This window comes from Harpegnathos saltator, unplaced genomic scaffold, assembly GCF_003227715.2.
Source record: "Harpegnathos saltator strain DR-91 unplaced genomic scaffold, Hsal_v8.6 scaffold542, whole genome shotgun sequence".
Taxonomy (NCBI): Eukaryota; Metazoa; Arthropoda; class Insecta; order Hymenoptera; family Formicidae; genus Harpegnathos; species Harpegnathos saltator.
Window position 1 is genome coordinate 552 of NW_020230363.1, and position 15224 is coordinate 15775.

At 30.0% G+C, this 15224-nt stretch overlaps 2 protein-coding genes and 1 long non-coding RNA gene across 15 annotated transcripts in view; all 3 read left to right on the forward strand.

The window, feature by feature from the left end:
- The first annotated feature begins 276 nt into the window (after nucleotides 1-276).
- Nucleotides 277-9620, forward strand: LOC105184306 (uncharacterized). 8 transcript variants are annotated; one of them, XM_025303428.1, is made up of 11 exons: nucleotides 277-945; nucleotides 1177-1308; nucleotides 1602-1690; nucleotides 1922-2053; nucleotides 5425-5776; nucleotides 5975-6126; nucleotides 6548-6734; nucleotides 6846-6905; nucleotides 7208-7461; nucleotides 8477-8636; nucleotides 8889-9620. In XM_025303428.1, the coding sequence occupies exons 5-11, from the start codon at nucleotides 5425-5427 to the stop codon at nucleotides 9014-9016; spliced, it is 1293 nt and encodes a 430-aa protein (XP_025159213.1). In that variant the 5' UTR covers nucleotides 277-945; nucleotides 1177-1308; nucleotides 1602-1690; nucleotides 1922-2053; the 3' UTR covers nucleotides 9017-9620. The 8 variants fall into 8 exon arrangements, 6 of the variants coding, with proteins under 6 accessions (XP_025159213.1, XP_025159214.1, XP_025159216.1 ...); XM_025303429.1 differs by having other exon boundaries at nucleotides 1606-1690; XM_025303431.1 differs by lacking the exon at nucleotides 1177-1308.
- A 1407-nt stretch (nucleotides 9621-11027) lies between these two features.
- Nucleotides 11028-11521, forward strand: LOC109504575 (uncharacterized). The gene is made up of 2 exons (XR_002163097.2): nucleotides 11028-11369; nucleotides 11458-11521. It is a non-coding gene; the product is annotated as an uncharacterized LOC109504575 (long non-coding RNA).
- A 1370-nt stretch (nucleotides 11522-12891) lies between these two features.
- The window catches only part of LOC105184926 (cdc42 homolog), a 76478-nt gene continuing 74145 nt past the window's right edge, over nucleotides 12892-15224 (forward strand). For 4 of the 6 annotated variants that reach the window (XM_025303421.1, XM_025303422.1, XM_025303425.1 and 1 more), the window contains exon 1: nucleotides 12893-13171. The gene's annotated coding sequence lies outside the window, so the exon portion shown is untranslated. Of the gene's footprint in view, nucleotides 13172-15224 lie in introns of all 6 variants that reach the window. The other 2 variants (XM_025303423.1, XM_025303424.1) reach the window with 1 other exon arrangement.

A 15224-nucleotide genomic window follows, 5' to 3' on the forward strand; every position in this document is an offset into this window, starting at 1 on the left:
CAAATTATATAACCTCAATATAACTACCCAGAAAACAACGAGGTCTTGTAGATGTCTAAAAGATATCTTATGAAAGATTTCTTTAAGATATTTCTAAAAGATATCTACAAGTTGTCTATAAGATATCTAAATAGATGTAGTGGAAGATATCTTTGTAGAATTTATAAAAGATATCTATAGACATCTGAAAGATATCTTAAAAGATATCTTCAATATATTTGTAATAGATATCTAAATGATATCTTTTAGAAGATATCTTTAAGAGCCGATTGTTTCAACTTCTTGGTAAGTTAAATAATAGTTTAATCATAATTTGTCTGTCTAATTTAAGGAAGGAATAAAAATAGACAAATTAACTAATTACTTTAAACTTGGAACAACCGGCCCTAAGGCCGGTATTCTATAAGAAATTGTTCTCCTATGGGATATATCGTATCATCCGATCTCGTGTGAATCTTCAATTATATTTAAGACATTCTGAAGTTCATCTTGGCTGCATTCCCTAATTCACGGCCAATACTGAAAATCTGTAGTTCATGTAACGTATATAGAATTTCAGTGCTGTCAGTGAATTACAGAACGCAACCCTTGAGATACTTCGTAGCCAATAAAATAATCCGTGCAACATAACAACAAACAACAGACAAATAACAACAAAGAACAGCCCAGATAGCAAAATGTGCGCAAACATGTCTTTTAGACTTCTAAAAGATGTCTAAAAGACGTCCTACTTCTTTTAGAAGTTTTTAAACATCTTTGTAGACATTGTGCTATCTGGGAGGTAAACAAAAACAGATCGATTGCGTATCTTGAAACGTGGTGAATTCTAGTAAATTCACTCACTTTTGTCATTCACTTGTTTCAATACACGCAATCGACTCCCAGACCTCGTGACTTCCTACCGAAAAGAAACCGTGCGGTTCAAGGATCCGATATTTATCAAAGGTAATCCTCGAAATCCTTCAAATTTACAATTGTATCTGTCTTTATACTTAAATCCTTTTGCCATTCAATGTTTAATATTTTCTGTGCGATTTGTATAACTAAGAATATTTTAATATAATTTACTCTATCCTAACCTTATGTTTTGCTGGAAAATTAATGTTAGTAATAAATGTGCTACATTTTGTACTTCAATGAACATTAGGATTTTAATCAATCACATTTTATGTTTAGGTTTACAACGGAATTGACACAATATTCGGACTGTACCAGTAGTATTTGGTTGTTTTCCTCCGTCTTCACACAATTATCGCCATAGAAATTATCTAATTTAATGAATTACTTGCTGATAAATTCCTCGATAAGGTATTCAAGTAATGATTACGATTCTTTGAAAAATTGAAAATTAGAAATAACATAACAAGCAAATAACCAAACCTGTGCGAGCAATCTATTAGCAGTATTTGTGACACAATCCTCCATTACATTTAAGACCTTCTGAAGCTTATCTTGGCTACATTCCCTAATTCACTGCCAGTACTGAAAATCTATAGTTCATGTAACGTATACTATAGCATTTCAATGCTGTCAGTGAATTACAGAACGCAGCCCTTGAGACCTTCGTAGCCAATGAAATAATCCGTGCAACATTTGATTAGATAGTTCAGCAGTGCAATTCCAAACAACAGACCTCATGACTTCCCACCGAAAAGAAACGTGCGGTTCAAGGATCCGATATTTATCAAAGGTCCTTCGAAATCCTTCAAATTTACAATTGTATCTGTCTTTATACTTAAATCCTTTTGCCATTCAATGTTTAATATTTTCTGTGCGATTTGTATAACTAAGAATATTTTAATATAATTTACTCTATCCTAACCTTATGTTTTGCTGGAAAATTATAATGTTAGTAATAAATGTGCTACATCTTGTACTTCAATGAACATTAGGATTTTAATCAATCACATTTTATGTTTAGGTTTACAACGGAATTGACACAATATTCGGACTGTACCAGTAGTACTTGGTTGTTGTCTTCCGTCTTCACACAATTATCGCCATAGAAATTATCTAATTTTATGAATTACTTGCTGGTAAACTCCTCGATAAGGTATGTTCAAGTAATGATTACGATTCTTTGAAAAATTGAAAACTAGAAATAATATAATAAGCAAATAACCAAACCTGTGCGAGCAATCTCTTAGCAGCATTTGTAACACAAAGGCAATAGATTGCACACAGTATGTATTAATTAGGTTTTTATGGCAGATTCGTGGTATATTGCGTGCAGAGCCTGCTAATAGACGTTAGCAAGATCTGCATTCTGCCATCAAGCTGCTGTCAGAGCTGTCATAGATTGTGTTAGCATACTCTGCCGGCAGTCTAACAACAGATTGTGGACACAGATGTCTGTGGATCTGTCGCCAATCTGACGTCAGTATGTGCACTGATTGTTTCAGATTTGAGGGTTTCATGGTCGGTGAATTTCTTCATTGTAATAGTTTCCGGTTGAGTACCGCGTCCTGAAACAGTTTTATGTCGACGTTTCGCTAACATTGCAGTTTGCATCTTCAAGGCTGAGGAGTCCTGATATTGAATTTTCCTCTTTCGTGAGTGTGCTTAGGTATCCCTTTCCTTGTGTTGAAGAAAGAAGAGGAGAGAATAATTAATATCAAAGCTCTCAGCTCTTAAGATGCAAACTGCAACGTTTCTGAAACGTCGATATAAAGCTGTTCCAGGACGCCAGTACTCATCTGGACGCTACTACAAAGAAGAAATAGGATATGATGTTTCTTTTTTAATCTACACGAAATATCTTTGTAATAAAATCATTGATATTCATTCAAAGATAAAATTAAAAAATATAATAGTTTAAAAGATATTTCATACTCTGGCATAATTAATATAATAATATTAAATATTAAATATCTGGAATAATTTCACTTTTTCATATATTCGATATTCGATTTTCGTATTTTTATATGTGGAAGAACTACATATTATTTATTAAATATTTTGCCTTTATATCATGAAATTTTCATCATTTGTATGTAGGTTTCAAACGACATATAATAAAAAAATTAATAATGCCGAAAAGAAAAAGATATAACGATTTGAGTCGGTCTCAACAATGGCGTCGGCGACAAAATATTGATTGTGCAGTACATACTATTGATACAGGCGATACATATAATATTAATTTAGACATTGAGATTCCTCATGAAATGTCTAATGACAATATTCTTATTGAAGAGAATAGTAACAATTATTTGAATAATAATAATATATATATGTATGGAGATGTCGAAGAATGCAATCAAAGAATTGATTCTTATTCAAATTGTAGTTATTCAGAATCTGATATGGAATTGATTGCCGAATGCAATAATCAATGTTATAAAGATTTGAGTTTTAATGTACAGAAAGAACTTGCATTATACAAATTTCTTCGGACATGGAGTCTTGAGTATAACATTACTCATGTGGCTCTAACAAAATTGCTTCAAGGTCTCAAAATCAATGGATATGAAAAGCTTCCTTGTAATGCGAGAACTTTATTGGGAACTCCGAGAACAACATCAATAATTAAGAATCATTCTGGTACTTTTTATTATCATGGATTGCAGACAGCATTGAAGAATCATTTACGATATAATAAACCTCTCCATGAACGTTGTGAAAATGAAATTAAAATCAACTTAAGCATTGACGGACTACCATTGGCAAAGAGTTCTAAATCGCAATTTTGGCCACTTTTAGGGCAAATTGTCCACGTTCATTATAGAGAAAAACCTTTTGTCATTGGAGTATTCCACGGATATTGTAAGCCGAAGAAACCGAATGAGATTATTCATCAATTTATTGAAGAATATAGTGAAATTCAAAATAAAGGATTCCAATATCGAGGAAAAAAATACAAAGTTTTAATAAATGCTATAATATGCGACGCCCCGGCAAAAGCATTCATGAAATGTATTAAAAGTCATACAGGATATTATGGATGCGATAAATGTGAAGAGGAAGGTGAATGGAGGAACAATCGAATGTTATTCCTTAATGAAAATGCTCCATTACGCACAGATGCAAAATTTTTATTACGACATAATGAAGATCATCATGTGGATAATTCACCTTTTGAAAACATTGGATTGAAAATGGTAACACAGTTCCCATTAGATTATATGCATCTTGTTTGTCTCGGTGTCATGAAAAGACTTATAAATATGTGGATCCGAGGAATAAAGGGCATTAAACTGCGTGCTTCTCAAATTGATCAATTATCTATAGATTTAAAGCAGTTAATAACATACATACCTAGAGAATTTTCTAGGAAACCAAGAGGTTTAGATGAATTAGATCGCTGGAAAGTGACAGAATTTAGACTGTTTCTCTTATATACTAGTCTATCAATTTTATGGTCATATTTGCCAAATGATTATTTGAGACATTTTTATGTTCTACATTGTGCAATTTATATTCTTTGTAATCCTGCCGATTGCGAATACAATAACGAATATGCACATGAATTATTAGTACATTTTGTACAAACATTTAAAATGTTATATTCTGAGAACTACGTTACATACAATGTACATAACTTGGTTCATTTACATGTTGATGTTAAGAATCATGGGTGTCTGGACATGTTCAGTGCTTTTCCATTCGAAAATTATTTTCAAGAAATGAAACGAATGCTACGAAAAAATGCACAACCGTTACAACAATTGCACAGACGATTAATGGAAAAATGTCAAACTGTAAGAAATATTGGGTATAAACCTGAAGAATATCCCATTCTTCAAAATGCCAAGAACGAAGAATTATTGTTTGGATGTACACAATCTCATAAAGAAATAATATTTGAAAAATTTACACTATCCTGCATCAAAGAAGCCGATTTTTATTGTTATATGAATAACAGAAATGTTCTCATGATTGAATATATTGGAAAAAAGAATGGAGAAACAGTAATACTTGGAAAAAAGTTAAAAAATTTCGATAATATATCTTCATATCCATGTGATTCGCGAAATTTGAAAATCTATGTCGGAAATGAATGGTCTGAAATTGGAATGTATCCAATAAGTCAAATAAGCGCAAAAGCAATGCGACTTCCTTACAAAGATACATTTTGTATAATTCCTATTCTACATACTAATGATTGAAGTGAGTTGTTATTTTTTATAAAAACAACTGTAATAATTTATAAATAAAACTACTAATTTATAAATTGTATTATATCATACATAAATATATTATATTATACAAATAATATTGTTTAATCCAATTTGTAATTATGATAGATATTTATATAAATAATAAGTTTTATATATATAAATATTTTTTAACAATAAATTATGACAAGTTTGAACCATAATTTGGATGCTTTAGGATAGAAAATCATAATAATTATGAGTGAAATTATTTTCATTTATTCTCTTAAATACTTCATCATTACTTAATCAGTATTTATTGTTACAGATGTATTACGTCGTATTTTGGGACGAATACTGCCAAGTCGTTCCCGATTCTTGGGTAAACTTTAATGCAAAAACATTTACGTTTCCATTGTCTAAAAAAAATATTACCAATACAATAAAGAAGAAGATAAGTCCTGGAAATGATTGGAACATCAGTCATTTTCATAAAATTTTAGGACCTTACAATACATTTGATAAGGCTCGGGAAGCAGAAAAATCTTGTATTGATATATCCACTTCGGATGATATTCAATTTGCTTCTTTAAATGAACCAATCCAAACATTGCCTCTGAAACGTTTGATAACGAAAAAAAAATTTTATGACGATGAATCGAATAATTACGTGAATAATTGTAAGTTTCAAATTCTATTACAGCAAATTACAAAATATAATATGATAAAACGTAAAGTAGCACATTGAAAATGAGTAACAAAACTAATTTACTAATATAATTATATACTATATATAAGTATATAATTATAAAGATAAGTATATAATTATAAAGATAAGTCGTAAATCGTTGAAAAAACTAATTTTCTATAAAATATAGGTAATATTTCCAAGAAATATAAATCAAATCAACATCCCCCATCAAATTATAAAATACACGAAGGGATTGGAGCTACATCTACAAATGTTGAACTTGAGAAAAATTCATTACATTTTAGATCAGTGAGTTCGGAATATAACGTGCAGAAGCGGGTGAATACTACAAATATTAATGATTAATATATAGAGAAAAATAGCGCTAATTAGGACGTGCTTTTATTCAGACATCGATTATTTTTTAATAATTTATAATTGGAATAATCGTAACTATCAATACATAGCTGCAAAATAGACATTTCACACGCATTTCTATGTTGTTCAGTGAAACAAAATAGTAGCATTTGATAAAACCATTTATATATTTATTACAATACGTGAATAATTATTACTTAATTAATAGTATTTTATATTTTTATTTATTTATATGTAAATATAGATGAGAGTTGAATAAATTCGGACAAAAATCGTTATTTAATTTATAAATACATACATAAATATATATTTGTACACACACACGTATATGTTAGATTTACACACACATACAATTTGTATATTAATATACTTTGAATTCCAGGAGGAAGATAAAATTTTATCCGTCAAAAATAATCCATCTAATTGCAATGTCCCTTCACCTTTAAATGAACACCAATTTTCAATTCAAGTTTTTCATGAGGATGAGCAAGATGATGAAGAGATGACGGATGATACTAATTCTCGTGATTATGATCGGAACATCGATAATAAGGAAAATGAGATAATTGGTAATGACAAATTATATAGCGGTATACTTTTTGTCATGGCATATATTATATAAAGTTAGTTGAATAAGTAAATTCAATAATCTGTGAACCTATTTCTATTATTTTATTTAGCGATGAAGGCTCTCCCAATTACAGAAATGAATGTAGACGAGGATATACATGTAATTATAAGTAAGATACATTTTTCTTTCATATAGATGAATACTTTCTTTCATATAGATGAATACTAATTGATTGATCATACTAATGAATACTAAACAGTGAAAATAGTAAATCATTTCTAAAAATTTGTAAATTTTAGTAATGTATTGTTTTAGTATTGTCATCATATATAATATAGTTATTATTATATTTCCAAAATACTTTTATCGTATATTGTAGTGTACAAAGTTATTAATAACATTAAAAAATTAGTCTCTGAAGATGCTTACAGTAAAATATGAATGATGAAATATAAATAGTTCTTCTTGCAGGTTCTTTATATGAAAAAGTAGATACTTTACATCAAGACTTTCAACAATTCAAAACAGAGATAAAACACGAAGCAGCTAAAAATAACACAAAATTGAAAGAAATAGTTGCTATTTTAAGAGAAAGTTTCCAAAGAAATGAAGAAAATGAAGCAATAACTATGGATTTAATGCCTGAATTTCCAATGACATCCGTCGAGGAATACGTACAATTTAATGAAACATTGAAAAATGATGAAGCAATTCGTAAATGTTTTGTAAGTATATTTTGAATAATGTGCAATTCAATCAGTGATTCATTGACTGATATGAAGAAAGTATTTATATTCATATGTGTGTGTGATATATATATATATATATATATATCACACACACATATGAATATATTGAATAATAAATATTTTCTTCATATCAGTCAATGAATCACTAATTGAATTGCACATTATATATATATATGTGTGTGTGTGTGTGTGTGTGTGTGTGTATGTGTGTGTGTGTGTGTGTGTGTATACAGAGTATTTGTTAACTAAAGGATCATATTCAATGGAGGCATAGAGCTGATTAAGATAAACAAAAGTCAAATATCTTTTTGCAAAAATCATAAAAATTACTGAGTAATGCATGAATAAAAATCGTGCATCGCAGCGGTAGTAAGAGGTGCGTTTGGTCGCTGAAGCTCGCATATCGAATCAAGTCGTCTAGCAATAGTTATCGGCGCGCGGCAAGAAGAAGAAAGGATTATTTCTGCACATTTTCCCTTCTGCTTGTCACGTGCCGGTAAGTATCGTTAGATGATTTAACTCGATCTGCGAGCTGCAGAGACCGAACGTGAGTTCTACAACCAATTTTTGTTCATGCATAAATCGGCTATTTTTATAATTTTTACTACATGATATTTGACTTTCTTGTTTATCTTAATCAGTTCTATGCCTCCATTGAATATGATCCCTAAACAAACACTCTATATATTCATACATATGTGTATGTGTACAAATACTTTCTTCGTATCCATCAATATATAATTTTATGCCCAATCGAAAACATTGTCGCATATGTGAAAATAGTTTGGTAGCAGGATTTCATATATCTTGCATCAAATTTATTGTTTACTTGCGATCTACTGTTGATGATATTAGATTGCACTCGAAATCTGCTCACATAGATTTGGCCATATGTATATAGTAATATCGAAATACGAATAATAATAAATAATAAAAGAAAAAAAGTCACGTATACGAACATTAACGTATATATTAACATTATTCTTTGCAGGAAAAGAAAATAAAGTGTATTGGTGGTGACTCTACACAAAAAATGATCTCCAATATACTCACATATTGCATAACATTTGATGTAGGACACAAGTTGACTTGGACTGGTGCAAAAAATACTATCGCAATCGAAAATACAACTTTTGCAAACATTATAGTTAGTACGTATATTTTAACAATTACAAATAAACTATATATATATATATGTCTCTTAATTTTTCCAAATGTTAAATTCTCTTTTATATCATTTTCAAATATAGATACAAAAAATACTTTTAAACATTAGTGATATGTAAGGACTATAACTTGTCATAATGTTTAGAGTACTATTATTTTTGTTTATATAAATAGATATGAATTTTTCCAACCAGATATATCTACTAGTACTAAAAACATATAAATACTATCCACAGGTACTGTCAATCGTACAAAAGGAAATGGACCTGACTGTACCATTGCATTGATTGTCAAGCATGTAAAAAACTGGCTGCAACATGCAGGTGATAAAATGAGATATCGAAACAAAAAAGTGCAACAATAAATTACTCTGTAATTAGTATACAGAGTGCCCGATAATTCCGCTAAAAACCGCGATATGAAAATAGATTAAGTGAAACTGAAAAAACAATTCCTCTATGATTTTGCGAAGAACGACGTAAAATTGTGTTATTAATTAAAGAAATTAGCTAATGATCAATTAATTAATAATTCTATATTTTATGTGGTTCTTCGCAAAATGATATAGGAATTTTTTCTTCAGTTTCACCTAATCTACCTGTACATCGTGTTTCTAAAGCGAGTTACCGCACAGCCTGTATACTTAATAATAAGAAATTAATTAATTATATCTTGCATGGGCGTTGCCAGGAGGAGGCAGAGGAAGACGGTCCCCTAAACGTAGAAAAAAATTTATTTTTTTATACGAAGGCGCTGAAGTTTTTTTTTTATTTTTTACCGGCAATAAAGTGATAAAATTTATATAATTTTTTTGCATTGAATGCTTAAATTGAAAGAGGTGGCTTGTATATGGTCTGCCTGAAAAAAAATTCTGGCTACGCCCATATCTTAACAAGCAAGTAACGTTTTAACGCAAACAATGTTGTTACGTTATATAATTTATATGAAAACATATTTTATTATAAAACAGTCAAATATAAAGTGTAATAATTATAATATTTAATATATAATTAATAATTATATATTAATAATTAATATATAATTTAATATAATTTTTATATAATAATTATAAATATAATAACTATATATATTTATAAATAAAAAAATATATACACAATATATATATGTATGTGTGTGTGTGTGTTGTAATGTTAATATAATCGTCAATAAATATAATATTAACGCAATGCTATTATTTGTTATTCATTTCTCAATATTTATGTTTTTTAAAATATATTGAAGACTTCTAAAAGATATTTGTTAGACATCTTTGAGATATGTGTAAAAGAAATCTTTTAGATGTCTTTTACATTTCTGCAAGATGTTTTTTAAGATATCTTTTAGATATTTAGAAGATATATAAAAGAAATCTTATTAGAGATCTTTTAATACTCTATAAGATGTCTTTTTACATTTCTGCAAGATGTCTTTAAGACTTCTTCAGGATTACTTAAGGATATCTTCAAGACATCTTTAGATATCTAAAAGATATCTCAAAATGTTGCGTAAGACATCTTTTAGATCCCTAAAAGAAATCTTTTGGGGAAAAAAGTAAGATATCTCAAGACATGGCGAGATATCTTTTAGAAATCTAAAAGACATCTTTTTGGCTATTTGGGTAGAGTATAACATATGTTATATTACATGTTGCTCCTATGTTATATAACAGTTATATTCTGAGTTTGCTGGGTTATAATTTTTGTATCGTGACAACACGAGAATTGTTTTTGTTCCAACGTGTACATGAGAACAGTGAGTGACTTTAATCTTCATATATGTTGTCAAAATCATGATAAGATTATTGAAATAACTAGCCGAATGTTTGTACCGAGCATGTACACACACACACACACACCGAAGGGGGGGTACGGGTAGGAAGTCGAAAGTTGTTTCCAATCATCCTGTATAGTCGTCAACTTTAACGTTTAATATCTCGCTTCGTGAGGCAGACCGCCGATTTTGCTAGAGAAAAAGTTGTTTCTCGTGCAAAAACGCATCGAATAAGCCTAGTCTCGTCAAAATCGGCGTATAGGCCTAAATTCTCTATATTTACCTGGCTTAGTAGTTCATGTTCATGAAAATGGACCCAGTTGGCGCTTCGAATCAGCCAACTTTTCAATAACGCTGTAAATGCCCGCTCTTAGGCTTTTCTCTGCGCTTGCAAATGAGCGTAGTCAACGTAGTTCCCGGCTACAAATAGGCGTAGGTGGCGTTAAAAACGCCACCTACGCCAAAGGTGTCGCCAAAAACGTCGGCGTGACCGCTCTCAAGCTTCTTTCTGACCTAACGTCACTTCTGCTAGAAAGAATGCTTCAGTGTACACTTCTTGAACTAGTGTAAAGAGTTCAGCTGGAAAGAACAAACTCTATGACTGCGTTTCAAAATTCACTGCCAGTCACAGATGTCTATACTATACTAAATTGCTAACTTCGATCTTTGACCTATACAAGAGCTGTGTCCCGTCTATTTTCCGGTTCGGCCATGAAGACCGCCAAAACATGGCGGCGGTGTGTGTTTGTAGTGCGTACGTGAGTATCCGATGCGTGTGTAATAGTGCTGTACTGTAAGTATGTGATACCTGATGTGTCTACACTGATGTGTCGTATCTACTGCTATTTATATTAGTAAAACTGCAAATATATAAACGAGATAATGCCAAGTACATGTTGCATTGTTAATTGCAATAATACGAATAAAAAAGGATATCACTTATTTAAGTAAGTAGAATACATTTATATATAATAAATGTTCGAGGTTTGTAATATGTGAGAGTTATCTTGCAATTAAACATTGTTAATATTTCAGATTTCCGATAAAACGTCCAGAGATTTTAAAAAATGGATTTGTGCAATCGGAGGAAATTTTACACCAAAAAAATACCATGTAATCTGTAGTGGTTACTTTTTACCTACAGATATCATAGAAAAAGCAAATATAAGTAGTGTTCTATTAAAAAATTTGGCTGTGCCATCAATAGCTCTGAGAGCTCCTGCTTGTGACACTGTTCCTGCAGTGGAATGTAATAGTGATCCTCTGATACAACCTGTTACGAGTTCCATGATGGAATGTGATACTATTCCTGCGATAGAATACTTAACACTTAGAATGTATTCACTTACAAAAACAACGAAAGATAGAAACCCTGCAAGTAACAGACACAAATTTACAAAATTAATATTATTTAATAACACATAAGTTGCATTTTATTCTTTATATGTATGTAAAAAATATTAATACAAATACTTTGACATATTTTGAAGTGTATATATTCAATTTAATTTTAACCTTTACCAAACACTTAGATTAGCAACACCTTATTAATACACACATCTTTAAATGATATTCTTTCTTGTTCGTATTTTTGAAATTTACAATACTTATTCGGCATTATCTCGTTTGTAGATTTGCAGTTTTACTAACATAAATAGTAGTAGACACATCAAGTGTCACATACGCACTACCACACACTACTACATACGCATCGGGTACTCACATACACACTACAAACACACACCGCCGCCATGTCTTGGCGGTCTTCATGGCCGAACCGGAAAATGGGCGGGACACAGCTCTTTTGAGAAGTTAGCAATCTAGTATAGTATAGACATCTGTGCTGCCAGTACTAAAAATAGATAGTTTGTGTCACGTATATTATAGATTTTTAGGATTGGCAATGAATATCGGAACGCAACCAAGTAGTCTGTTTTTTGTGCACTGTTCTGCACAAAGTTCTATTTTTGCACTGTTGAACTAGTGCAATAAGTTAAAGTGAGACAAATATAGGTTTTCTCACTCTAGCTTATTGCACCAGTTCAGCAGTGCAGCTATAAAGAACAGAACAATATCCGTATTCATAGTCAGGCCTTATATTTGAGACCTCCTTATATCCATCTTTAAATGCTGCACGGATTATTTTATTGGCTACAAACCAAAGAAACTTAAGAAAGTCTTAAATATAAGGCCTGACTATGGGTGCATTGGGTGCATTCAGTACTACAACCGCTCACTGAGCGCTGAATGAGCTTTTACATTTGATTGGTATATTCCTTTAGATTTAAAAATATACACCAATCAGATGCAAGAGCTCACTTAGCGCTCAGTGAGCGGTTGTAGTACTGAATGTACCCTATGAATATGGGTGCAAAAGTATCATCATACAGATCCGTCTTGGCTGAGTTCCGAAATTCACTGCCAGTACTGAAAATCTATAGTATACGTGACACAATCTATGCATTTTCAGTACTGGCAGTGAATTTCAGAACGCAGCCCTTCAGGTAGTTAATAATTTTGCCGTTGGCGACCATCACCCAAGAGAAATACATATTGTACATACATATTGTCGTAATAAAAAACTCGGTGATTTCGTGTTAAAGTATTTTCGTCGAACATCACATTAAAAATTTGCATTTGACAAGCACGATTCGAGCGATATTTTTGTTGCCGGCACTTCTGGAGTTTTCCGGATTACGGATTATGAGCTGCGCACTTAACCTTTAATGACAAGTTCACAAATTATCAGGTAATTTTTTCGTTGTAGTGCTGCATTAAGAAGCATCGTTACACATAAATCGCATACAAAACTCCTTTCGTAGAAAATTCAGTTCAACGTCAATTTGGGATCGTTAAATATTTTGTTCGACTGTGGAGAATATTTTGAGATATCAGCATGTCTTTCTATACATCATAAGTCACATATACACACCTATCAATTTAAGTTAAAGTTAAAGAGTAGAATATATTACTACAACGAAAGTATATTAATATTGGCAAATATATATTGATATTGTTATATTTCGACAATTTTATCATTGATATATGTTATTGATGTTATTTTTGCTGTATTTATGTGTGTGTACACACACACACATACAAGTATATTTAAAAAATCTTAAAATATTGTTGCATGCAAAATTTGTATCATTGATATGAAAATTTTAATATTATATATGTATATGCAATAAGGATACATTCTTTGCTACATATTAATATTAACACATAATAAAAGCATTTTTTATTTAATAAACTGAAGAATTTCAAAAATCTAATTTGAATGATTGTCCAAAATTTATATGTAATAGCTAAAATATGAAACAATGTTCAATATATCTAAATACCATATATAACATGGATATGAAGTTAGGAATGTTCATCAGATTTTAAGGAAACTGTAATATGAATTTTTAAGGAAAAAAACAGTTATATTGTAGTACTTAAATTTTGGGAGTATATTTTGTACGATGTATATTTAGAGTATTAACTTGTATATAACTCAAGGCCTTGTTATTTTTGTTAAAGATATCCTAAGAAAACAACTGCACGAATTAAAAAGATCGTAAAACAATTCAACTTTGTATAAGTATATATAATATATTATTTAAATTTTATTACAGATTTAAAGATTTATAAATATTATTTAGGATTTATTTTTTAAAAATTATGGATTTAACATTTATGTTTTCATGATAAAATTTTAATTAGTTCATGGTTTGTTACTTGATTATTAAGTTAACCTAACCTAGCATTCGAAGGTAATAAAAGATTCTTATCTGACAATAAGAAGATTATAGTTGCTTTTACAAGGATAAGAATTGATTGAAAACATATATTTTGCAATTGAGAATAGAATCAATATTTTGATGGCATTTTTTAGATAAATTTGTCACCAAAATTATTTTATTTAGAAATATTTGAGATAAACCAGTTAAGTAAGAATAAGTATTCAAACTGAATATTTTAACAAAATAACAATTTTAAACACTGCATAAAGTTTATATAGGATTATTTCAGTGAGAAAAGAGTGTTTAATATTAGATCTGGTCAATATTCGATTTAATATAATTGATTTAATAAATTGATAGTCAATATCAGATTTAAATCCCCAATTGAACATTTATAGGATGAACTAAATAGATTTGTTAGAACAAGAAATTTCTCTCATCTCGATTAACTCTTCTACATTGTGTTTAATTATTAGGAGAAAATTGCCTCAAGAGTTTATATTGAAATTTATTATATCTGTATTTGGTGAGCCTATTCTACAATTTTTTTTCTATAACTTTCAACAATAATGTTATTAACGTTATATTATTTTGTGCAGATATGATACAGGAAGTGGCTCGCATATAGTTAAAATATATCTCTGGAACTATGCAGATCAATTTGTCATTTTATGCTTTTTTTTTTTGAACTTGCAGAAAGTTTTATAATTATGTCAAAATGAGTTTTCAATCGAACCCTTTTTACGCGAATGTTGTAGGTTTAAAATGTTTAATAGAATTTTTCAAAAAAAATTCTATTTTCGTATTCTGCAAAAAAAAATAAGTTATTTTTGTAGAAAACATGGTTTTCTAAAATGATTTTATACAAAATTTGTCGCAGAGAGAAGATCTAAAGTATTTACATAATGGAAATTATAATTTTCATATAACAATTTTATTATTACAAGACATTCTGTTATAAGTGGGGAGTAGTATGTGGTTTTAGCAAAACAGTGCGGAACTATATTTTACTAATATAATTATATGTATGTTACTGAGTTCAAAATTTGGAAACTAACTATTGAACACTATTGA